The sequence below is a fragment of the Aquarana catesbeiana genome, linkage group LG09 (assembly GCF_042186555.1).
Source record: "Aquarana catesbeiana isolate 2022-GZ linkage group LG09, ASM4218655v1, whole genome shotgun sequence".
In the NCBI taxonomy this organism is placed as follows: Eukaryota; Metazoa; Chordata; class Amphibia; order Anura; family Ranidae; genus Aquarana; species Aquarana catesbeiana.
In genome coordinates, this window is record NC_133332.1 from 114,541,892 (window position 1) to 114,568,024 (window position 26,133).

Sequence of the window (26,133 nt, forward strand, 5' to 3'; positions counted from 1 at the left end):
GTAGAAAATATCATTTTTTTTCAAAATTTTCAGTCTTTTTCCGTTTATAGCGCAAAAAATAAAAACGGCAGAGGTGATCAAATAACATCAAAAGAAAGCTCTATTTGTGGGAAGAAAAGAACGCAAATTTTGTTTGGGTACAGCATTGCATGACCGTGCAATTAGCAGTTAAAGCGACGCAGTGCCAAATTGTAAAAAGTGCTCTGGTCAGGAATGGGGTAAATCCTTCCGGGGCTGAAGTGGTTAAAAAAAAAAAAAAATTGGATATTTATTATAGTAAAAAATATTGTTTTTTTCAAACTTGTCACTCTTGTTTTGTTTATAGCACAAGAAATAAAAACAGCAGGGGTGATCAAATACCACCAAAAGAAAGCTCTATTAGTGGGGAAAAAATGATAAAAATTTCATTTGGGTACAATGTTGCATGACCGCGCAATTGTTATGCAAAATGCGACAGCGCTGAAAGCTGAAAATTGGCTTTGGCAGGAAGGGGGTGAAAATGCCCTGTATGGAAGTGGTTAAAGGGATATTTCACTTTTTTTTTTTTCACTTTAAGCATCATTAAAATCACTGCTCCCGAAAAAACTGCCATTTTTAAAACTTTTATTTGCATTGATACATGTCCCCTGGGGCAGGACTCGGGTCCCAAAACCCTTTTTAGGACAATAACTTGCATATAAGCCTTTAAAATTAGCACTTTTGATTTCGAACGTTCGAGTCCCATAGACTTTAACGGGGTTCTAAAGTTCACGCGAACTTTCGGTCTGTTCGCAGGTTCTGGTGAAAACCGAACCGGGGGGTTTTCGGCTCATCCCTAAACAAAACTTTAAATTCAACTGGAACGACTCATCCATCAAATACCTAGGTATAACTCTTACCCCCAAGTTTGAAATGTTGTATTCCAGTAACTACCCCCCTATGTACCGCAAACTAGAACAAGATCTAAAAACTTGGTCTAAACAAAACCTATCATGGTTAGGGAGAATAAATGCAGTCAAAATGACACTTCTACCTAGAATTCTCTACCTGTTCCGTTCGTTACCCATTCCAATTAGAAAAGTTCCCCTTAGGTCCTTCCAGAGCAAAATTCTCAAGTTTATTTGGGGCTCAACAGGCTACAGGATAAGACAACAACCTCTGTACTGCTCCCGTAAACAAGGCGGGCTGGACCTCCCCCACCTCCACAGATACTACCAAGCCTCCATATTAGCCCAACTATCCACAATTTATTCCTACGGGGAAAAACCTGACTGGGTTCAGATGGAGCGCCAGGCTGTTCCCCACTATACGCTGGATTTTTTCCTCTGGTGTTCCCCCAGACGCTGTCCTCCAATCCTAGCTCCCTCCCTGTCCAACTCCTTTGGGACACACTAAGACAGAACCCTCACCTCATTTCAGATATGAGACAGTTATCACATCTATTCCGTAACCCGAACTTTCCCCCAGGGCAGGACATCAAAGCCTTCCAGTAGCGGCTGGACAAAGGGCTGTACCGGACAATTCTTCACATTAAGAGGCCCCATCTCCCTGGCCCACTGTGTAAGCAAATTAGATCTTCCTGACTCGGAACGTTTCCGATACCACCAAATCTCTCACTTCCTTAACAGCATCTGGAGAAATAAACCAATTCCTCCCAAGTTTACAGCATACGAATTATGGTGTGGTCAAGCCATGGAGCGGAGGGGTGGGATTTCGGTCATCTACACGTCACTCTCCACCCAGTCAAGCAAATCCCCTTACATGAAGGCCTGGGAGGAAGACCTCCAATTTCAGTGGGACCTGGAGACCTGCCATTCGACTCTGGCCTCCTCATACAAGGGTTTCCTCAACATTACCCTAATGGAAGCTAACATAAAAGGTCATGACCAGATGGTACTTGACCCCCTTCAGATTAGCCACAATTTATCCCTCAGCTGATCCGCTATGCTTTAGGGTTTGCCAAATGGTGTGCACATTAGCCCACGTCTGGTGGGAACGTCCTAACATCAGACCTTTCTAGAGGAGGATTTTTAACCTTATGCGGAAGGTCATGGGATGTGAGGTCGCCAGCTCTATTAAATTCTCAGATCCTGAGGATCTCTGGAAGCAACCGTAAACTGATACAATTCATACTGGTAGGAGCATAATTAACTCTTGCAAAGGCCTGGAAACAACCCTTAGTCTCCATAAAGGCTGCCAAACGGAAGGTCTCCTGGATTATGACCCAAGAAAAGTTAGCTAGTATTATTTCAGACTCGACACACAAGTTTGAGATTATTTGGGAACCATGGGCCAGATTCATGGGAATTTCAATCATCCCGGGTATTATACCCTCCAAGGAAATTTCAAACCAACACTCAGGTGAATGGATCTACCTCGATATCTCCACCTCCTCCTCTCTACACTCCTTCTCTCTCCTCTTTCTTACTTTCCTTTCTCTCTCCATGCATGAGAGTCTCTCCACTTAATACAGGGAGTACACTGGGGCGCTCCCTTAGAACACAATAGTGGCTTGGGGGTGTCCCGGCCTGGGGGGGTACAGGGGCGGGGGGGACCCGTCATTCGGCACAGTATGATCCCACTAGGGGTGCCAGAGGGGGGCAGTCCCCCCTAGTCTTCGTGCCCATCCCGGGTCGGGACCTCTCCCAGGTCTTAGGAGCTTATTACCCTGGGCGGCTTCTTTAGCCTGGGGAGGTAGAGGCTTAAGAATGTTACTGCACTCCAAAGTCTTGTGGACAACATTGTTCTTTTCTCTGACTTTTAGGCAAGTCCCTTTTCTATTTTGTCCACCAGTTCCACATGACTTGTATCTCACTTACTCCTTTTGTATTATCAATGTTTCTCTCTGCCATATATGAGAGTCTCTCTGTTATGTCCTTTTTTGAAAATAAAATACTTTGAAAATAAAGAAGTCCAGAACCACCCCATACCATCCTCAAGGGGATCCTCAGCCAGAGGGGTTCAACCAAACCCTCCTAGATATTCTTGGGACTTTTAATTCAGAACAAAAGCAGCACTGGAGCAAGCATATAGTTGCTATCGTGTATGCTTATAACAGCACCGCAAATGATGCTCTCTCTATCGTCTGATGTTTGGACGGGAGGCCCAGCTGCCAGAAGACTCGGCCTTTGGCACATCTTTAGACCATACCTTGACAGCCTCCCACAGAGGGTATGTGGACCGCTTACGGAAAAGTCTGCAGACCGCCTATCACAAGGCCCAAGCAGCCTCAGATGCCCGAGGACAGAGGAACAAGAGAAACTTTGACCTCAGAGTACAAGTGCAGGACTTGAAACCAGGTGACAGAGTACTGCTGCGAAACCTGGGTGTCCCTGGAAATCACAAGTTGTCTGACCGCTGGAAGTCAGAGCCCAATGTTGTTTGCAAACAGCTGGCAGGACTCCCAGTATATCAAATCTGGCCAGAAGGGAGCACAGGCCCGCTGAAGACTTGGCACCACAACCATCTGTTGCCTCTGTCAGAAGCAGTTTGTGTGCCACCATAGCCAGATTCAAAGTCCACATCCATAGCCTCTAAGAGACCCAGGCCAGTGACTAGGTCTCAGTTGATGCTTCTTGCTAAAGAGGATGTGAAGAGTGAGGGTGAAAAGATGGGAATGGATTGGCTGTGGCCATCCCAAATACCAGGGCCTGCCACTCCCCCCCTCTTTCCCTCCCAAAGGGATTGACACCGGGACACTCAGGCCAGAAGCTCTTGAGTTTGTGCCTCAGAGCCCACCTTTCGAAGAGTTGGAAGACCTTCAATCTTCTATGCTGGCAGCAGACCCGAAGACTTCCCATCCTTCACTGAAGAGGAAGCTGAGTCTGTTATGCAGGGAGGAGAGAAAGCTGTGGATGAAGCACAGGCCAGTGTGCCTGTAACTCTAGAGCCTAAAGAGCAGAGAGAGAGAATAGCTTTTTACCCACCTAAGAGACTGACCTATGATACTCTAGGTGAACGCTCTGAGGAAACTGTTTTCACTTCAAAAAGGACTCTTAAAGTGCCTGGTTCTTCCACCACAGATTTGGTGGAGGACAACCCCAACTCACCCCCTGGCACATCTAGTTGGGCCATACCAATTCAGGTGTCCTGTAGGCAAGACAACTTCTCCTCCTATGCTAACTGGTGGGAAGTTCCCCTGCCAGGGTTTTATGTAGATGCAAACTGTCTGATTTCCTGTGCACACTAACCTGCTTCTCTCCGCTTGTAGATAAAAAGCATGCAACAAGTGACAGACTTTCTACCTCCTTTGGAGGACCAAAGGTCCTTTGGTGAGGGGAGGGTGTAGCAGGGGGTCTGCTCTGCCACCTGTGGATCCCGCACCTCCTGTTGTCACCACTGGTGGCCACCAGGCAGAGACTGACACAGGAATGGACGCGCCTGTCAGCCCCTGAGCGGGTTTTCTCCTCTCACCCTCTTGTTTCCCTGTGTGCAGAGTGACACATACACACAGGCATCCACCCACTCTGCTCTTTCCCCTGCCTCCTTATTGACAGAGGTAGAGGGCCAATCATCAGGGAGCAGCAGAAGAGAACTGTGGGATAGGAAGTGCCAGCACAAAGCAGCCTGATTAACTTTTAAGGTGACAAGATCGCAGATCCCAGGTTGCACTGCAGAGTCGAGAGAATTGTGGGAGAGACTATAAAAGTACAGGGCGGATTAGGCCCTGTACTGCTTCCTGGATCCCCTCATGTAGAGGCCATCCCGCCGATGTGAGAGGGGGATTGCGGCCTACCACGCAGAATACCACATTTCAACCCAAATGAGAGGGGCCTAGCTCTGCTTGCTGTTGATCTGACATCCATCCAGCACCACTCCGGTTTCCTGCCGACCTCTGTGCTGAGCTTCACATCGGGAGATCGCGGGTCTGCTGTCCGGGTGTCACTGCACGAGCTGCTGTCCGGAGGGCATCGAATCGGCCTGGTTGTTGGTGAGAGGGCAGTTGCCCACCTTTACAAATCCTTTCTCAGTTTTACTGGGACACTTTGCACAGACATCTCTACCTTAGGAATTCTTTGCTGAACCTACTTTGAACACTGTGCAGAGACACCTTTAGCTCTCCTTATTTCAAGAAACCTATTGCTTGGTACTACACCTCATTGGATAAAAGTTAATGAGCTCCTCTATGCTGGTGAAGACAATCAGATCTGCAATGGGGACAGGCCCATTACAGGCCCTTATACCACTATCTTTAAGTCAGACCTCTCATTAGAGTTAACGGTTGATAGTTTGGCCTGGCGTTCTCCTTTAATATTGGTAATATCTACAAGTACTCAATAGTTTTGAAGAATGTATTTACGGATTATCTGTCACTGGCTAACTGTTGTTGCTGTCATTTGCATATTTGTTTGAGCATTTTTAAAATCACTTCAACCAAATCCTGGTTGTTTGTCCGGGATCTGGCTGACCAATACCATTTTGAGTTCTTACTGCCTAAGTAAATTGAAAGAAACCTTAATACTTGAACTGTGTCAGTATGTCATTACTGTGGTATTCCATTAATCACATTGCTAGATGTGCCAGAGGGGCTGAGACAGTTCCTTGGGGTTGAGAGGCAGAGTAACGGACTGAACAAACAAAAGCAGCTCCTTTGGGGGTATCTCTACATATAAGAAGGTGCGATAAAAGTCCAGCAATAGTGTATAACCAGAAAGTACAAAAATAAACAATAAATAAAAAAAAAGATCAGATAATACCTGATAAGGGGAGGTGCAATAAGACCCAAAATAGCTGGTAAGGGGAAGGTGCAATAAGGTTCAGTAATAAATGATAAGGTAGAGGTGCAATAAGGTTCAGTATTAACTGATAAGGGGGAGGTGCATTAAGGTCCAATAATAGCTGATCAGGAGGAGTGCAATAGGGTCCGGCGATAAATGCTGAGAAGGTGTAATAAGTTTCAGCAATAGCTGAAAAGCAGGAGATGCAATAGGAACTAGCTATTGCCCATAAGCAGGCAGTGTAGTAAGGCCCAGCAATAGCTTATAAGGGCAGATGCATAAAGATCTAGCAATAGATGATGCAATAAGATCCTGCAAGGTTGTCATAATGAACATGGATTACTAACTCGGCAGCAACATTTTTGTGAAATCTGTTTCAAAGTGATCACTCAATTAAAGGGAATGTACATATTTTGATTATTTATTTATTATTAATGAGTAAACTGAGTGACTCTTTTTTTGTTATCAAAAGGTTTGGCTTCAGTCATACAGATAGTGTTTGGATGGGTTAGCTAAAATGACAGACTTTCATTCACTCACCATAACATTCCCACTAATTGTGAAAAAAAACAAAACAATGATGGTCACTTTTAAGTATACAATAAAAAAGCTGATTACTTACATGGTATCCTGTGTTGTTTTTGAATTCCAAGCCAAAGTATTCTTTCTCTGTTAGGTTTAAATGGCTGCAGCTCATGTTGAATAATTCCTTTCCAGGAGCTTTTTGCTGTAAAAAACATTGAAAATATTAAAGTGTTAAATCTTTTTTTTTTTCTCGCGCGCCTTCTCTTGCTGAGGTCAGCCACTGCAGGCAGAAAAGGAGAAATTGTACTGTAGAGTGGCCACAAATTTAGTGCCCATCCCCATCCCATCCTGAAAGGATGGAGAGTGATAAAGGGGTCGGCAGTATTTGTGGCAAGCCACCTACCTCCCTCCACAGCTGCATGCGTAATGGGAAGAAGTGCAACATTTGAAATGGAGAGCTGTTATGTGCTATTCAGTAGTAATAGAATTGCATAGAGGGATTGTTGAAAAATGTTGCTGAAGGTGAACTTAGACTTTATATTTGTTGTATTTTTTTGCACAAAAAAGAAATATAATATAATTTAACTTTACAGCCAATCTATGACGTGAAGTAGGGTGACAGTTTTGTAAAGCAGACTAAAAACATTTTTTAAAGTGGAACTCCAGGCAGACGGCTAGATACACAATTACAATGCATATATTTTGTCTGTTTTACCTGCCAAAGTTAATGTTGCTCTGTCTACTTCCTGAGTAAGGCCCCTGTGCATCTGGGCAGAATACAGAAGTCAAGGGCTTGACGGGGGTGGGGGGCTAGAGGCGGAACTGGAGCTGCCCTCTGGGATATACTGTATATACGGCCCTACTCCGCCTTTTGTTGGCGTTGTTATTTTCACATAAGGCTGGGCCGGAGCACACCGAGGTGTTAAGGGCAGTTGCACTATTGATTTAACTCCTTATTTTCATGTGACTGTGTTTCTTTGGGGTCTACTGTGGGGAAAATAATTAATTGATCCCCTGCAGATTTTGTAAGTTTGCCACTTACAAAGAAATGAAGGGTCTAAAATTTTTATCATAGGTGTATTTTAAATAATAGAGACAGAATATCAACCAAAAAATCCAGAAAAAGCATGATACAAACTATATAAATTGAGTTGCAGTTCAGTGAGTAAAATAAGTATTTGATCCCCTACCAACCAACAATAATTCTGTCTCCCACAGACTGGTTACAGTATGTGCTCATGTGGTACACAGATTAGTCCTGTCAATTTAAGAAGATGCTCCTATCGACAATTCGTTATGCCTATAAAAGACATCTTCCCATAGAATCTCTTTTTTCCATTCAAACCTGCAAGACCAAAGAGCTGTCAAAGGACGTCAGGGACAAGATTGTAGACCTGCACAAGGCTGGAATGGGCTACAAGACCATCAGCAAGAAGCTTAATGAGAAGGAGACAACTTTTGGTTATCTTGTATTTCTTCCATTTGGGGATAATCTCTGTATCAATCACCCTCGGTCTTGAGCTCCATGCTGGATTTTGCCTCATGAGGTAAGGATGATCATGAGAAAAGTGAGGGATCAGCCCAGAACTACATGGGAGGAGCTTGTGAATAATCTCAATTCAATGTATGTGAATGCATGGAGGGCCACATTCACATGCTAATAAATGAAGATTACATTACACAGTCCCCGCACCTCTGGTCCCCTTTACATTACACAGCCCCCACACCTCTGTCCCCCTTTACATTACACAGCCCCCGCACCTTTGGCCCCCTTTACATTACACAGCCCCCTGCACCTCTGGACCCCTTTACATTACACAGCCTCCACACCTCTGGACCACTTTATTTTACAGATGCCCCCCCCCTGCATATTACACAGCCCCCCCCACAGCTGTGTGAGCACCTGTTTGAGGGCTGGGGCACTTTTTTTTTTCTTATTTTTCTTATTTTTTTATTTTTTATTTTTTTACACTGTCCCTTCGAAAAAAGATTCTGATCGCATTTATTGCTGTCACAAGGAACGTAAACATCCCTTATGTCAGTAATAGGCAGTGACAGCTACTCTTTATGGGGGGGGGGGTCTGGGGTCTAAGACCCCAAATCCCTCCTTTGCACTTAAAAGCATTCAAAATGTCAAGTTTGGCTGTTTTGAATACTGACTTTTTTTTATAAAAAGGGGGGCATTGAGGCCATACATACGGCCCCGGGACTTTTAACGGTGCTTTAGTAAGCAAATGAGGAATAATGGAATTAAAAAAATCTTTTATTGAACAATCTTAAAAGAGAACAGACATAAAGCAAAACACTAATAAATGTTTACAGAGCAAATTAAATAACTAATTGATACAAAGGTTGATACCACTTTCTCAACATGTTTCCCTTTAAGCTTCTTCAGGAGTTACAGTGTGGCGTTTGATCAACTATAAAGTAAAAAAATAGTAATGATAATAGGAACAAAAAAAACTTATGTCTGGTAATATATTGCAATCATAATGTATAGTGGGTACATCAAAACAAAACATTTACAGGTATGAATCAAAAAATCAATATACACGTAAATATGGTTGCTGAGTATTTGTAATGAAAACAGAAAAAGAAAAAAAAACCACAACACACACCACATCAAAAATCCACCTTACCCATATCAAAAAGGTAGTTGTCAATATATGTTAAAAACTTGGAATTGTGCACAGAAGAAAAAAGCCCTCCAGCCCACACCTCACTGACAAAGCATGCAGAGAGGGATAAAAATTCAAAAAGTAGATGAAATTCTCTGAAAAGAGACTAAATCAAATACAAGGATATCAAAAACAGGAAGAAGAGCCAGTACATAATAAGAAGAATAATTGCCAATGTAGGCTGTCATTAATTATGCACCAAAAGGGTAATGCAACTAAAAATAATAAAAAAAAAAATACAAAAATAATACTAAATACCTTATGAGGTTGACAGAATCAATCATATGACAAAGATCACATCCGAAGGATGGTATGAAGCCAAATCGCCTTTTGTGAGAGTAAAGGGTTCTTTGGATGCAGCAGGCTGCAAACGAAGAATTGGGCAGAATACAGGATAGGGACCCCACAAGCGACCTGCGGGTCACCAAGCCTGGAAAATAGTTATGCTTCCTACAACAGAGAACCTAAAAATTTTTTGAAAAGAGAAAAGAATAGGCTAAATATAATTTAGCAAGTCTATAGAGGATAACACAACCTAGTTATCATGGGATGACGGGACTTAATTGTAGGGATTGCCATAGTTGTAAGAACACAAGAGTCAGGAAGTTGGTTCATCCAGAAAGCTACAGCGTTGTCTGCCTGCCCTACATATTGGAGGGGAATGACAGAGGGTGGCGGGGATATCCCCGCTTTATAAGACTCTCCAGCGTGACGGTGTCTGACTCGCCGTCACGCTGAGGACCAAGTATGAAGAGAGGCGGTGACGTCAGCGACGTCAATGCGTTCACTGACTCGCTGCCATTTTTAAAAGTTAGGCACAACGGAAGCCCTTGAGCAGGGTAATGAGAAGGCAATAATGCCTAGGTGATTCCTGAAAACAAAACGGGCCACAAATAATGTTTTAAAGAGCTGGGGAACGCGAACTGACACTGGTCCTCAGTAGTGGGGCAACAGAGCAGTCGGGATATTGATTAAAACCATACTGCTGGGTGCCCCAGGTGTCCATACATGCCAGAAACACTGGGGAGTGGGCTGGAGAAGCAAAACGGCACAGAAACCAAAAAATGATTTTTAGGAGCATGTATGAAAAGTGAAAATAATAATATAAATCAGAAAAATATATATAATCAGAAATCAATACCTTGATTATGACATACTCAGATCAAGGTAGGTGGCGGTGTGGGAAAAAAAAAATTATATATATTACATAAATTAAAGAAATCACATAAACAAACAATAATTAAAGAAATGGTTTATAACTTAAAACATCATTTAGCCCCGGATATTTGAGAGCGTTTAGGGTGAAAATCCACTTCGTCTCACGCTGCAATAAAACCCTATCGTAATCTCCACCTCTTTCGTTTGAAGGGGCCTATTCGAGGGCAAAAAAGTGCATTTTTTTATCATCAAATTGGTGACCAAGGCCAACCCTGACAGAACTATAGGGACAACTCTCTTTCGGAAGCCCTCAGCAGGAAACTCTCTCCTGCATGCCACTAGCTCACATCCCCTTCCATTGATTAACAATGTCTCGTATGGGCAATACTTGAGGTTAAGGAGAAATCGTAGTGAAAATGCCCACTTTGAATCCGAGGCAGAAGCACTGAGGGAGCGTCTTAGAATGCGTGGCTACAGTAATAAATGCCTCAAAAGAGCCTACCTCAGGGCCAAAAAACAGGATCGTACCCAGCTTATCCATGGCCGAGCCACCCCAAAATCAAAGCCTGGTTTAAGATTAATTACTACTTTTTCTGGACAACACCAGCAAATACGGGATCTTTTACAGAAACATTGGTATTTATTGATGGGTGATCCTAATGTATCCAAACATTTAAAGAACCATCCTGAGATCACCTACAGACGATCTCGGTCAATTAGGGACCATATTGTTCACAGTCATCATGTCCCCTGGTCCAGAAATAATACCAAAATTAAGGGGACTAGACCTTGCCATAAGTGTGACTTCTGCAGATATATTTATGCATCGCGCAGTATCATTCTCACTAACGGACAACTTTACAATCCCAACTTTCTAGCCACATGCCAATCCATCGGCGTGGTCTATTTAATGATATGCGAGTGCAATGCCTTCTACGTGGGGAAAACTAAACGTCCCTTTTTTCATCGAATTAGAGACCATGTCTCTCTAGTTACGAAGAAAAAGATGGAAACTCCCCATTAGCCGGCACTTAGGCCTTTGTCACCAATTTGATGATAAAAAAATGCACTTTTTTGCCCTTGAATACGCCCCTCCAAACGAAAGAGGTGGAGATTACGATAGGGTTTTATTGCAGCGTGAGACGAAGTGAATTTTCACCTTAAACGCTCTCAAATATCCGGGGCTAAATTATGTTTTACGTTATAAACCATTTCTTTAATTATTGTTTGTTTATGTGATTTATTTAATTTATGTAATATATATATATATATTTTTTTTTTTTTCCACACCGCCACCTACCTTGATCTGAGTATGTCATAATCAAGGTATTGATATTGATATCTGATATATATATTTTTCTGATTTATATTATTATTTTCACTTTTCATACATGCTCCTAAAAATCATTTTTTGGTTTCTGTGCCGTTTTGCTTCTCCAGCCCACTCCCCAGTGTTTCTGGCATGTACGGACACCCGGGACACCCAGCAGTATGGTTTTTAATCAATATCCCGACTGCTCTGTTGCCCCACTACTGAGGACCAGTGTCGGTTCGCGTTCCCCAGCTCTTTAAAACATTATTTGTGGCCCATTTTGTTTTCAGGAATCACCTAGGCATTATTGCCTCCTCATTACCCTGCTCAAGGGCTTCCGTTGTGCCTAACTCAGGGCACCGGACTTTTAAAAATGTCCGCGATTCAGTGAACGCATTGATGTCGCTGCCTCTCTGGAGTCTGGATGCGCGCACATGCGCGGTCTTCATACTTGGTCCGCAGCGTGACGGCGAGTCAGACGCCGTCACGCTGGAGAGGCTTATAAAGCGGGGATATCCCCGCCACCCTCTGTCATTCCCCTCCGATACGTAGGGTAGGCAGACAATGCTGTAGCTTTCTGGATGAACCAATTTCCTGACTTTTGTGTTTTTACAACTATGGCGATCCCTACAAGTAAGTCCCGTCATCCCATGATAACTAGGTTGTGTTATCCTCTATAGACTTGCTAAATTATATTTAGCCTATTCTTTTCTCTTTTCAAAAATTTTAAGGTTCTCTGTTGTAGGAAGCATAACTATTTTCCAGGCTTGGTGACCCACAGGTCGCTTGTGGGGTCCCTATCCTGTATTCTGTCCAATTCTTCGTTTGCATCCTGCTGCATCCAAAGAACCCTTTACTCTCACAAAAGGCGATTTGGCTTCATACCATCCTTCGGATGTGATCTTTGTCATATGATTGATTCTACCTACCTCATAAGGTATTTAATATTTATTTATTTTATTATTTTTAGTTGCATTACCCTTTTGGTGCATAATTAATGACAGCCTACATTAGCAATTATTCATCTTATTATGTACTGGCTCTTCTTCCTGTTTTTGATATCCTTGTATTTGATTTTGTCTCTTTTCAGAGAATTTCATCTACTTTTTGAATTTTTATCCCTCTCTGCATGCTTTGTCAGTGAGGTGTGGGCTGGAGGGCTTATTTCTTCTGTGCACAATTCCAAGTTTTTAACATATATTGACAACTACCTTCTTTTTGATACGGGTAAGGTGGATTTTTGATGTGGTGTGTTGTGTTTTTTTGTTTTTGTTTTGTAATTCTGTTTTCATTACAAATACTCAGAAGCCATATTTACGTGTATATTGATTTTTTGATTCATACCTGTAAATGTTTTGTTTTGATGTACCCGCTATACATTATGATTGCAATATATTACCAGACATAAGTTTTTTTTGTTCCTATTATCATTACTATTTTTTTACTTTATAGTTGATCAAACGCCACACTGTATCTCCTGAAGAAGCTTAAGAAAGCGAAACATGTTGAGAAAGTGGTATCAACCTTTGTATCAATTAGTTATTTAATTTGCTCTGTAAACATTTATTAGTGTTTTGCTTTATGTCTGTTCTCTTTTAAGATTGTTCAATAAAAGATTTTTTTATTCTATTATTCCTCATTTGCTTACTAAAGCACCGTTAAAAGTCCCGGGGCCGTATGTATGGCCCCAATGCCCCCCTTTTTATAAACTTACATATTGGGATGTGGTGCTTTTGCTTTGATTCCTCCCCTCTACTATTATAACTGACTTTTTTTAAATTTTGCGCTTTTAAGTCTTCTGTAAACCGGAAGTGATGTCATGACATCGCTTCCGTATTACTAGATACGAGACCCGATTAAAGCCAGTTCCCTCTTTGTTCGGGTCTCCGGCCAGATGGCGGACATGTTGGCTGGCGCTTAGCCTCCCGGTGGGAAAGGAGAGCCCGGGTGAGTCGCTGAAGGCGGCGGGAGGGGGGGGGGGAACGTTCCTATGTCCAGAAAAAAATTTCTGGACATAGCTGAAGGATTATCTATCTATTTTATGGTTATGGGTTTAGCCTTTAGATCTTGGCTATTACCTGATTCCTTCTCTTTACCCCTGTGTCATGAATCTGCAGTAATGTTCATGTCTATCTGTCTGTCTGCTTACCTCTCTGTTGTGTTCAGCTTAGAGATGGATCTCTGTTCCCCTGTGTGCTTAAAGGGGTTGTAAACCCTCATGTTTTTTCACCTTAATGCATGCTATGGTGGTATTTAATCACTACTTTTTTGTTTCTGTTATAAAATTTTGCAAATTAGTAATTTTTCTTCATAAATGTTGGCTAACATCTCTTTTGCTACATATCTTTGGTAAAAAATAACCTAAATCAGTGTATATTATTTGGTCTTTGTGAAAGTTATAGAGTCTACAAGCTATGGTGCAAATCATTGAAAATTGATCACACCTGATGTACTGACGGCCCATCTCATTTCTTGACACAAGCCAGGAAACTACAAATAACCCCTTTTTGGAAAGTAGACATTCCAAGGTATTTAGTAAGATGCATGGTGTGTTTTTTGAAGTTGTCATTTTTTCCCACAATTCTTTGCAAAATGAAGATTTTTTATTTTTATACAAAATTGTCATATTGACAGGTTATTTCTCTCACATGGCACATGCATACTTGCAACTACACCCAAAAAAATGACCCCATTTCGGAAAGCAAACACTCCAATGTATATTCTATGAGGCATAATGAGTCTTTTGAACATGTCATTTTTTGAAAATTGTGAAAAGAAAATGAAAACGCAATTTTTTTTACACAAAGCTGACCATTTATGCAATATTCCTAACACATAGCATGTACATAGCAAAAATTGCACCCCAAAATACATTCTTCTACTCCTCCTGAGTACAGCGATACCACATATGTGAGACTTTTACACAGCCTAGGCACATACAGAGGCCCAACAAGTAGCACCTTCAAGTGTTCTAGGTGCATAAATTACACATCTAATGTCATGATGATCTATCACACTTTTGAAGGCCCTGGAGCACCAGAACAATGGAAACGCCCACAAAATTAACCCATTTTGGAAAGTGAACACCCTAGCGTATTCAAGTAGCACCTTCAGGCATAAATTACACAACTAATGTCATGAGGACCTATCACACTTTTAAAAGCCCTTTATATTTTATAGCACGTACATACCAAGAATTACACTCCAAAATAAATTCTATTGAGGAAAGGGTAAAAAAAATATTACCTGTTTTTAGTAGTGCAGTTGTCCACAGAGGAGAGCATTGTTCCAGGCAGCAGGCAGGGACGTGCTTAGCGACAACAAAAGTAATTATCCAGGCAGCAGGCAGGAATATTGTCTATAGAACAGGCCTCGCCATGGTCGACCACAGAAGTTGAGTGCACATGCTCAGCGTCATATCTAGAGGTTGTCTTTGGGAAATAGACGTATGAGTGCTGCCAGCATTGCTGCAGAGGTTGTAGGAGTGGGGGGTCAGCCTGTCAGTGCTCAGACCATACGCCGCGCACTGCATCAAATCGGTCTGCATGGCTGTCATCCCATAAGGAAGCCTCTTCTAAAGATGATGCACAAGAAAGTCCGCAAACAGTTTGCCGAAGACAAGCAGACTAAGGACATGGATTACTGGAACCATGTCCTGTGGTCTGACGAGACCAAGATAAACTTATTTGGTTTAGATGGTGTCAAGCATGTGCCGCGGAGTGAGGAGCAGGTGAGGAGTACAAAGACAAGTTTGTCTTGCCTATAGTCAAGCATGGTGGTAAGAGTGTCATGGTCTGGGGCTGCATGAGTGCTGCCAGCACTGGGGAGCTACAGTTCATCGAGGGAACCATGAATGCCAACATGTACTGTGACATACTAAAGCAGAGCACGATCCCCTCTTCTCAGAGACTGGGCTGCAGGGCAGTATTCCAACATGATAACGACCCCAAACACACCTCCAAGATGACCACTGCCTTGCTAAAGAAGCTGAGGGTAAAGGTGATGGACTGGCCAAGCATGTCTCCAGACCTAAACCCTATTGAGCATCTGTGGAAGGTGGAGGAGCGCAAGGTCTCTAACATCCACCAGCTCTGTGTTGAAATAATTGAGGAGTGGAAGAGGACTCCAGTGGCAACTTGTGAATCTCTGGTGAACTCCATGCCCAAGAGGGTTAGGGTAGTGCTGGAAAATAATGGTGGTTACACAAAATATTGACACTTTGGGCCCAATGTGGACATTTTCACTTAGGGGTGTACTCACTTTTGTTGCCAGCGGTTCAGACATTAATGGCTGCATGTTGAGTTATTTTGAGGGGACAGCAAATTTACACTGTTATACAAGCTGTACACTCACTAATTTACATTGTAGAATAGTGTAATTTCTTCAGTGTTGTCGCATGAGATATAATATACATAGATATAATAAAATATTTACAAAAATGTGAGGGGTGTACTCACTTTTATGAGATACTGTATATTCTGATCAGGGACATAAAGTTTAGCAAATCTTTGGGAAAAAAAATGTATAAGTGGGCAAATTTTATATAATTTGTCATAATTTGGATGATCTCGGGGAGAGCACTGGGTGTTGTCGCTGAAGTGAAGGAAGCGCATAATCATCTCATATCGGGACCTGGGCATTACTGAAGAATAAATGGGCATGTGGTGGATGGAGTGGGTGGACCAGTAGGCATGTTCTTAATTTTTTTTTAAGCCCCCATGTTAAGGGTGAGGCCCATAAACAATTTAAATTCCTCCAAAGTCAGATTTCTCCACTTATAAGGACGGGCATAGGATGATTGGGGGTTGTTAGAAATATACTGCTGGGCATATAGATTTGTCTGGTCCACAATAAATTGAAGCAAAGTGTCTGGCAAAAATAAATAAAAAAATAATAATTTCAGAGAAATTCTCGGTATTGGCCTGCACACCTTGCTTGCGGTGAAAGGGGGAATACTTGCTGATCCCGAGTTGGAAGGCAGCCATGTTGGGTTGGCAAGAGCATCTGAGAGGTATGTAGTGGCCCTGACTATTGGGGGATGTGACACTCCAGTGCTAGTGCTAGGCATCTCATCCTGGGGTCTATCGCTGGCGGTTGCCCGGTTTTCAGAGTGCCATACCCTTTTAGGAGGGACCCTTTCTTCCTCAGATTCGGTTGCTGGTCCACTGCTTTCAATCAGTTCAAACTTCAAATCGGATTCGGAATCAGAATTGGAATCCGACTGTGAGAACTCTCCGCTACTCTCATCAGTCATGCTGAGGATCTGAAACGCCTCCTCACTGCTGTAAACTCTTTTAGACATGGCTGGTACTGGACTGCTGATGGTGGCTGTGCGATGGATACTTTGGTGATGGGCTGTGCAACGGGTGACAGATAACTGCTGACAGTCTCTGATAGGTGGCAGGTGACAGTCACTGATGGGAGACTGATAGGTGACAGGTGACGGTCACTGATGGATAACTGATGGGTGACAGGTGCACCGCTGATGGTCACTGATAGCAGTCTCTCATGGTGACAGGTGACGGTCACTGATAGGTGACAGGGGAATGTCACTGATGGGTGACAGGAGACGGTCACTGATGGGTGACGGGTGCACCGCTGACGGTCACGGATGGCAGTCTCTAATAGTGACAGATGACAGTCACTGATGGGTGACAGGTGCACCACTGACGGTCACTGATGGCAGTCTTTGATGGTGACAGGTGCACTCTATGGGCACTGATAGGTGACAGTCACTGATGGGTGACAGGTGCACCACTAGCCATCACTGATAGTCTCTGATGGTGACAGGTGCACTTTATGGGCACTGATGGGTACTGATGTGGTGACTGATGGGTGACAGATGCACGGGGGGGGCACAGTAACACTGCTGGGCACTGATGAGGACTGTTACATTGCTGATGGGGCGATGTGACAGGTTCTCTTTGTGTGCTTTGGTGCAGTACAATACAGACACAAATCAGTAACTCACTAATCCTGGCTCTTCCCTCCTCACACTGGCAATGGTGTGTGAGGAGAGAAGAGCCGGTAACAGCCAGTTACTGGTCTGTGTTTACATTTGTGATTGGCTGTGATTGGATCACGGCCTATCATGTGGTAAACAGCCACGGTCATTTGGTGTTTACCCACTGTCAGTGATGAGCTGTGTCCTGGGAACATGCCGCCACCTACAGCGCCTCGCGCTCCTGATCGCATGCATGCACCATTTGAAAGGGCCAACGTCATATGACATCAGCCCAGAACAAGAGCCGCCCGCTCCGCCATCATTGTACTCTAAGGCGGGCAGAAGAAGGTTAATGTAGTTCTTCTGAATGGTACTTATTTATTTCTTTTGAGTTAGTAAATGTACCCCATGGCAGTAGCCATTTTTCTATGACCTTTTATCTCATGGCCTGAACAATGATCTGCATATGGCCTGAACGATGTCCTAGAAAAGATTAGACATATTTGGATCATAGTGATATTTTAAACCATTTTCTGTAATTAGTAGTATACATGCCTTCAATCTTGTAATCAATCAGCCTATTTTATAGTAGTCACTCTGCTGTTTGATATCATTGTGTGCACCATATGGAACATGGACCAGAGAAAGCAAAGGACAGAGTTGCCTGAGGAAATCCAGAAACCTCAACCAACTTGTCAAAAGTAAGGCTAAGACCATTTCCAAGCAGCTTGATGTTCCTATGACTACAATTGCAAATAATATTAGGAAGTTTAAGAGCCAAGGAAAACTTCCAAAAAGATACAAGCTGAACTTCAAGGTCAAGGTACATCAGTGTCTAATCGAACATCCATTATGACAATGGGCTCAAAGGAATAAGACTCAGGAGATTCCAGTGTTACAAAAAAAACACACATCAAACCCAGGTTGGAATTTGCTAAAATACATATTGACAAGCCACAATGTTTCTGGGAGTGTTAAAGAAAATAACACCATATTGACTGTAAAACAAGGAGGAGGTTGGGTTATATTTTGGGGCTGCTTGCTGGGTCTGGCACAGGGTGCCCGAATCTGTGCAGGGCACAACAAAATCTTAAAGCGGTTTTAACCCTAAAAGGTAAAAAAAAAAGCTTCTGTTTCTTTAAGGCATGATCTATAGCACAGTGCTTGTGCCATGTAATTTGTCCTTTTTTATGCTGTAAAATTCCTGGTTGATCCTGCCTGCTCTTGTGTGTGCTGACCACGGTAATCTTGGCTGCTGATCCAGGATACCATGGTCAGTTTATGTGCCTCCATCATTCCGCTCTCTGCTATAAGTCTCTCTCCCTTCCTCACTGACTGGCAGTTCCGAAGTCTGTGTGTGATAGCCGATTTCCTCCCCGCCCCTCCTGCTGCTCTTCCCTTTGGCTTGAAAATAATATTTAAAAATAACTGTTACCCCCTCTGATTTATCAAGATATAAGGTGCTGTGTGTCCGTTTGTAAAAATTCTAATCCCAAATACCTTTTCTCACAGCATGTGCGGTCACGTGACCTCCCTCTGCTGGCTGGCTGACGTCAGAGGAAAATCTTAGCCCCTCCAGTCGCTGTCCTATTTTTTTTTTTTTTTTTAACCAGATACTTTTTTTTTTCAATAAATCTTTATTTAGCAAAACATTTTTACAATTATTATCCAACATTTACAAATCCATTCTTTGTCTAGCAGTATATTTGGAATACAATCTATTTTCACATAAACACATAAAATCAATTCCTAAACTCTATTTTCTAATTTCCATATATTATGCTTTTATTAAATCCATATCACTGCTATTCTAAACCTACTTCACATTCATACAACCCCCGCTCTCTTCCACATTCACACACCATACCCATAAGTACCAAAAAAAAAAAACCCCGCCCACCCTCGCCCTCCGTTACTCTCTCCTTTGCCTCTATTTGGGCTAGCATCCTATACTTCTCTCAATAGTGACGGAGATGCTCTAAATTTTTAACCAGATACTTTTTTATTGAAAATATTTTTTTTACTTTACAACACTATTACATACAAAACATATCCACTGAACATTTAAAAATTACATTAACATCAAAACAAAAACAAAAAAAAAAAAAGAAAATTCAGGTAGACTATACAACTTCCTGATTATGCTATCATTGTTACTTAAGATCTTTCAACATAATAAATTACTGATTACACCCTTCATATAAAAATTTGGACTGCATTATAGGACAAGCCATTATATTCAGTTTAACAATTAAACCTTAACGAGTTAATGGATTATATCTACTGCTATCCCCTACCAGGGGTCTATCCCTCCGCTAACTTTCAATAAACTCAACGGTCGGCTCAGCTTGTTTACACGTATAAATTAGAGTCTAGCCAACGAGACCAAATTTCCTGAAATTTTTTGGGGCATTTTCTATGTTTATATGTCAATTCCTCCCTTCTTAAATTAAAATTAATCACATCAGACCATTGAGCAATTGTTGTTGGGGAGTTTGATATCCATTTCTGCAATATGAGTTTATGGGCTATGTACTTGGACTGCAGCCACATCACATGCATTTCAGATGGGGGAATATCTTCTGGTATGAATCAGAATGAACATTTGTAGAGCTTAGAGTATTTAAGGTGTCAAATATATATACTCCCAATATTGATGCAGTTTTGGGCAACGCCCCATCATATGTATAAAAGTGTGCCCGTTTCAGTAGAACATCTTGGAAAGTTTGGTGTAACTGCTTTGCCCCAAGTATGTCATTTTTTAGGAGTATAGTGAGACCTGTGAATAATAAATAGCTGAGTCAAACACTGTGAAGAGGATAAGGAGACTCTGGTCAAATTCTCCAAAGCTTGCTTCCATTCCTCATCACTAATAGTCTCCAGATACCTACGCCACTGCCCAACACTACCACCCTGTGTATTAGCGTTAGTTGTTGTCTGTAAGGAGTAATATATGTCACTAATAAGTCCCTTTTTGGAACTCCTAGTATACACTGCTAAAGTTAAACTTGTGGAAGGATTATATTTTAATGGGAAAGTAGGGGAACAGGTAACATCTGCATGAGGAAGAGCACCCTAGGGAGAACCTTCCTTTTAAAAATAATATTTACACAGCCCAGCCACGTAAAAGCCATCTTTGTCCAAATCTGAAAGTCTCTTTGCAACACGCGTAACAACGCAGAATAATTAGCAGAATACAGTGTCTCAAAGCAGTCAGTTGAACCCCCAAGTATTTAATGGAAGATTTAGCCCATGTAAAGGGGAAGGTCTCCCGTGAGATAGAAGCTAGCAACTCCGGCAAAGTAATTGGTAAGACTTCAGTCTTGGCATTATTTATCTTGAAATTAGATAACCTCCCAAAAGTCCGAAGTTCCCGCATCAAGTTTGGCAGCGAGACAAGGGGGTCCATGAGATGAAAAAGGACATCATCAGTGTAAGCCGATAGCTTATGTTCGGTTGTCCCCACTGTTATCCCTCTAATGCCTTCAAAATTAGGGCAAAGGACAATCAAGGAAAACAGCATGTCAGTGAGCAAACAAACAGAGGAAGCAAACAGCCCCCAGAGGAGAGAAATCACTGGCAAAAACAAATAAATTCCCCACATTATCCGCAACGGCAGAAAGTGTAACCCCCACCCCACAAAAGCAAGAAATGCATATTATTCCCCAAACCCCCAACTGTAACAGAACTAGGGAGGGCATGTACCCTTAAAGGATAAGTTCACCTTTTTTTTTTCTGAATTCCAGCTCACCTATGTACCAATATAGCAGCAATGTACTTTTTTTTCAAAAATATCAAAGCTTTCAATTAAATCTACAATCACTTACTTCACTTGTCCTCATACATGTTTCCAAACGTATCAATTGGGATTGCTGGTGCAACGCGTTTCTGAAATGCAAGGAGACGCACAGATGTGAATGGAGCTTCATTGTTCTTGTGTTAATGCACCAAATATCACTTTCGGGCCCCATTCACATCTAGCATAGTGGGAGCGCACATATTGTGGCTGTTTTCCTTTGACACACATAGGGCAGCCTGTTGATTTCAATGGGCTGCACTACATGTGGCTTATGGGACATTTTGGCTTTTTGTGGGTTGCATGTTTTTTACTGTGCATTTAGCAGCTTTCACTGTGAATTTTCTTCATCCCGATGTTTGCACTACTTGGTTCAACTGTCCAACCTTGGTTTAACCCTGGTATGTGGCATACCACATCACTATACTCTATACTTCACAGCCTTTTTCTACTTAATGGTCACGATTTGGGCCCTACATCCACTTCCACGCTCTATTGATTTCTACTTCCCTTTATTTGGTTATGGGCTCGTCCTATTTTCTTATTTTATATACTATCATAGATAGTTACACATTACACATTTATACCCACAGATAGTGGTGCCCATTCTCATTACCACTTGGACATCTTCTTTGGGGACTTTATGTGCTCCCTGTATCTTCCTGCGCCCAATACCTCAGCTGCCGCGGGGGACATTTCTAGTGGTCCTCGCCATCGAGCCGCACATACCAGGCCGACGTAAGTATCCAGGGATGTTATTTGTCCTCTACTTCAATCATCCCCCTTTCCCTGGGTCAACTATTTGAATACTTTTAAATTTATTCTGTTTTATTATAGATTTATGCAGCATCCGCCCCTGAAGAGTGGGTATTATCCCACGAAACGCATCAGGCTTACGCTGATGCTACATGCTCTACAGTTGGTTCCATGTGTTTCAATTGTACTATATTGTAAGACTGTAATTCAATGTTGTGGTATGTTGCCCCATTGATCTGTTGATATGGAGGACAGTTTTATTTATTTATTTTTACCATGCAATACGTTATGACATTGCTGACATGCACTATGATTATCCACATGGTTTTGCTCTACTATGCTTTCCATGTTTCTATCCATGTATGATGCTACAATTTTGCCATTCATGGTTGTAGAGAAATAAAACATTTTTTCTACCTTGACTGCTTGCTGGTCCTGACTTTATGCCTCATTAAAAGTCACAAACCTTTCTTTTCCTATATAAAAGATGAAGTTAGCCTTTAAGCAGCTAGGAGAAAGAGAAACCTCTAGCAAGATCAACAGAGTTGCTAGTACAAATGCAAGAATCCATATTCTCCTGGGTAACCCCAGGGGCATACACTTAGTTACATGCTTCAAAACGAAGAGAAAAAATATATATAGAAATTGAAAAGTCAAAGACCCCCCCACACCACACACACATCCGCTGTGAGATAAGCCGCCATCGCAGGACTGTAGAAAGGCAAAAACATAACTGTGACTTAGCCACAGTCCGCCAAGGCGTGGAGTAGTTCAGTGGTATCCAGTCAGGTCAATGAAATTAATCTCCATCTGTCAATTCAATAATCAAACTGCTGCAAAAGGCAGATAGGGCAGACATCACAACATGGAGGAGGCAACAGCGATAGCAGCGTGAACAGCAATAAACATAGGTATAACTTGGGTGTGGACACAAGTGACCCAGCTGCTATTCCAAGGCATAAGCCAGTACACTGCAGTCCCAGACATTATCATTTTTAATAGAAGTATTTTATAATGAAATCAGAAGAAAACAGAATTGTAAGATTAGGGTAAAATATTTTGAGGCCAACACAAATTTGGGGATTAGGTTTTAGCAGTGAATTCTTACCTAAATTTCAACAGGTTACATGGGTACACGGGTACAGGCAATAGGCTGACGCGTTTCGGCTAAGAGGCAGAAGCAATCAAAAACAATTAAAAACACATGGAGAGAAGAAAGGAAGAAGCACAGCAGGTATATGAAGGACATATCATGAACAAATAAAACATGTTCAAAGTAGTACAATCAATGTATCAAACAATGCTATTTTTTGTTAGAAAAAGATTTATGTCCATCCTATCATTCAAGCCATACGGTTTTCTAGTATTGAGTGTATGGATCCACCACACTTCACGTTTAAGCAAAATACGATGAGTGTCACCTCCTCTTGGGGTTTTTTTAACCTGTTCAGCACCAAAAAAGCCAGTAAAAGGGAATTCCCTGCACAGGGCTTCCTAAAAGTTCTGGAAGTCATTGTGTTGCTATCTAAATGCCCCATCAAGGTCAAATCCAAAAAGTATATTTGGGTTGGGTGGTGCACACAGGTGAACACCAAATTTAGAGAGTTAGTGTTAATATATTTCATAAAATCACCAATGGCATCACCCGATCCATGCCATACTACAATCAGGTCATCAATGAAACGACCATGCCAGGCGATATTGGTTTACATGTGTGGCCTAATACCTGCAGGCAGTGTCATAGACATAAAAAAAGCACCTCTGTTTTTTCCTTTTCTACTAAGAAAACATATACCATCAAACAGTATAGTAACTGCAATTCTAAATCGGTGGTTTATGTTATTCAATGTTATGCCTGCAGCCTGCAATACGTTGGGTGTACTATACGCCCTTTGAGAGTCAGAATCTCGTAACATGTGAATGACACTACAAATATTAATGCCATAAATATCTCAAATGTGTTAAAACATTTCCGAGAATTTCATCATGGTAATCTCGATACTTTTTCCTTTTTTGGTGCTGAACATGTTAAAAAAACCCCAAGAGGAGGTGACACTCATCATATTTTGCTTAAACGTGAAGTGTGGTGGATCCATACTCTCAATACTAGAAAACCGTATGGCTTGAATGATAGGATGGACATATATCTTTTTCTAACATAATCGCATTGTTTGATACATTTATTGTACTACTTTGAACATGTTTTATTTGTTCATGATATGTCCTTCATATGCCTGCTGTGCTTCTTCCTTGCTTCTCTCCATGTGTTTTTAATTGTCTTTGATTGCTTCTGATCAGGATGCATTTGGAGTGCTTACTTTGTTATAAATATCAGATTATAAATCAAACATGTATGCTTTGATGAAGACTTCTTAGCCAAAACATGTCAGCGTATAGCCTGTACCCGTGTACCCATGTAACTAATAAAGGACTTTTATTCAAGAGCATCCGAGTTGCCAGCCCTTTTTTAATCAAATATGGAAGGTGGTAGTCAGAGGAAAGATTTGTCTGAATATCATAAACAATATTTTATTGATATTCTGGTTTTAGTCGTGGCAACCTGAAAATCTCATGTATATGCTTTTTTCTTCTATTTACAAAAATACTAAAAACACTTCCTGTCCTGTACACAGGAAATCAGGGAAAATCTCTCCAGTGAAATCTTCTCTCAGACAGCTGTCATCAGAACAAGTGTCCACACTGAAAAATTTCCCCTAGACTCCTTTCACACTGCAGAGCAGTGTACACCTGATTTGTTTGTGTGTTACCCACACTTTCACTATTTGACTGTGTGTTTTTGGTGCATTTTCTGAAACATGCAGCATGCAGGATTTTTGGTGCGCTTTCAGAAAATGAACCAGAATGTGTGATCTAATAGAAGTCTATGATGGGCACACTACACTACACACTCGCTGCAGCCAAACTGCAGCGTGGGCAGTTTTAATCCCCCCATAATCCTTGTTCAGTGACAACTGAAATGTTGGAATGTCCCTCACTTTCAGTCACAGTGACAATACTGAGCCTGGAGAACTGAAACTGTTAACCCACGCAGCAACGAAAGTTCAGCAACAGGAAGAGGACAGGACAGCCCAGCAGAGAAGTGTTCTACAAAATCCAGGAGCCTGTATATTGTGGGACATCCAGGTTAGAAACTGTATAACATAACCAAGATATGAATGATCTAGGACTTCACCTTTTTTTCAGTCACTGCACTCTTTAAACGTATGTAAAATCTGGAGGCACACCAGATTAAAAAACTAAAATATTGCTTATCAATAGGGAAACCTGAGCTTGGGACAATGCACTCAACTACTGCCCCCCCCCCCCCCCCCAACAACCAAATTAGAGTACTCCCTTCATGTCAGAATGCCCCTATGAATGGGAGCTCCCTCATCACTTCGGTGTCACCCCATCACCGCAGAGGCTCCCCATCACCATGAAATCCCCCATCACAGTGTCCCCACATCACAGAACTGCCCAATCACACAGTCCCCTCTGCACATCAGAGGCCTACTTATTGGCTCCAGCAGCATGGCAGTGGGCAGGGGGTAGAGGAGGCGGACTTCTGTCTTCTCCTAAATGCTAGTGGGTGGCTCTGCATGCCACCTGCCCTGCTGAGCCAGCTCCCATCACCACAGCAAGAGAGGATGAAAGGCATCCTGGCCCGAGAGCATCATTGGTTATTTTGGTGCTGGCAGCCAGCCCTCCAGTGCCATGACAGGGAACGAGAACCAGGACACTTATCCTGGGCACCCTAGGAGAGCCTGGACAGTACCCAGGTTGAGAAACACTGCTCTTGGACTTCAGCTGTCAAATAGTACTGTAGTCACAAACCACTGATGCTTTATTTGAAGCATAGATTCAAGAAATTGATTAACACATACTGCATACATCCTCTTAAAGACATGGGTGTTTTACCAGATTAAGAACTACTATAGCATCTAACAAAGTGTTAGTCTGGGGCACCTAATGAAGCAAAACTTTAAATAGGCCTCTGTTAGATTAAAACATCTCTAGAGGTGATATACAGCCAAAAATGGGATTATCAAGAAATGAATGAACAATATAGTTCCGCTGTCATTTGGCACAGCAGAGATATAACTCAGCGATCACTTGAACTGTTTATTGGTAGAATAAGCATAACAAGTTTCCAGAAAATAAGAGATGTTGGATAAAATTGCTATGCTATGGCATTTAGCTGCCTCTATAGTGACATGCTAATAGTGGGTTCTGCTGTATAACTGTGCTAGTTCCTGTCGTTGTTAAGA

General features: G+C 42.0%; 1 protein-coding gene across 3 annotated transcripts in view; it reads right to left on the bottom strand.

The window, feature by feature from the left end:
* The window catches only part of FRMD7 (FERM domain containing 7), a 103,511-nt gene that overhangs the window by 71,766 nt on the left and 5,612 nt on the right, over positions 1-26,133 (bottom strand). For 2 of the 3 annotated variants that reach the window (XM_073599165.1, XM_073599164.1), the window contains exons 3-4: positions 21,141-21,201; positions 6,319-6,423 (exon numbers count right to left, since the gene is read on the bottom strand). In XM_073599165.1, coding sequence (XP_073455266.1) covers positions 6,319-6,423; positions 21,141-21,201 — 166 coding nt within the window. The remainder of the gene's footprint in view (positions 1-6,318; positions 6,424-21,140; positions 21,202-26,133) is intronic. The other variant, XM_073599166.1, reaches the window with a different exon arrangement.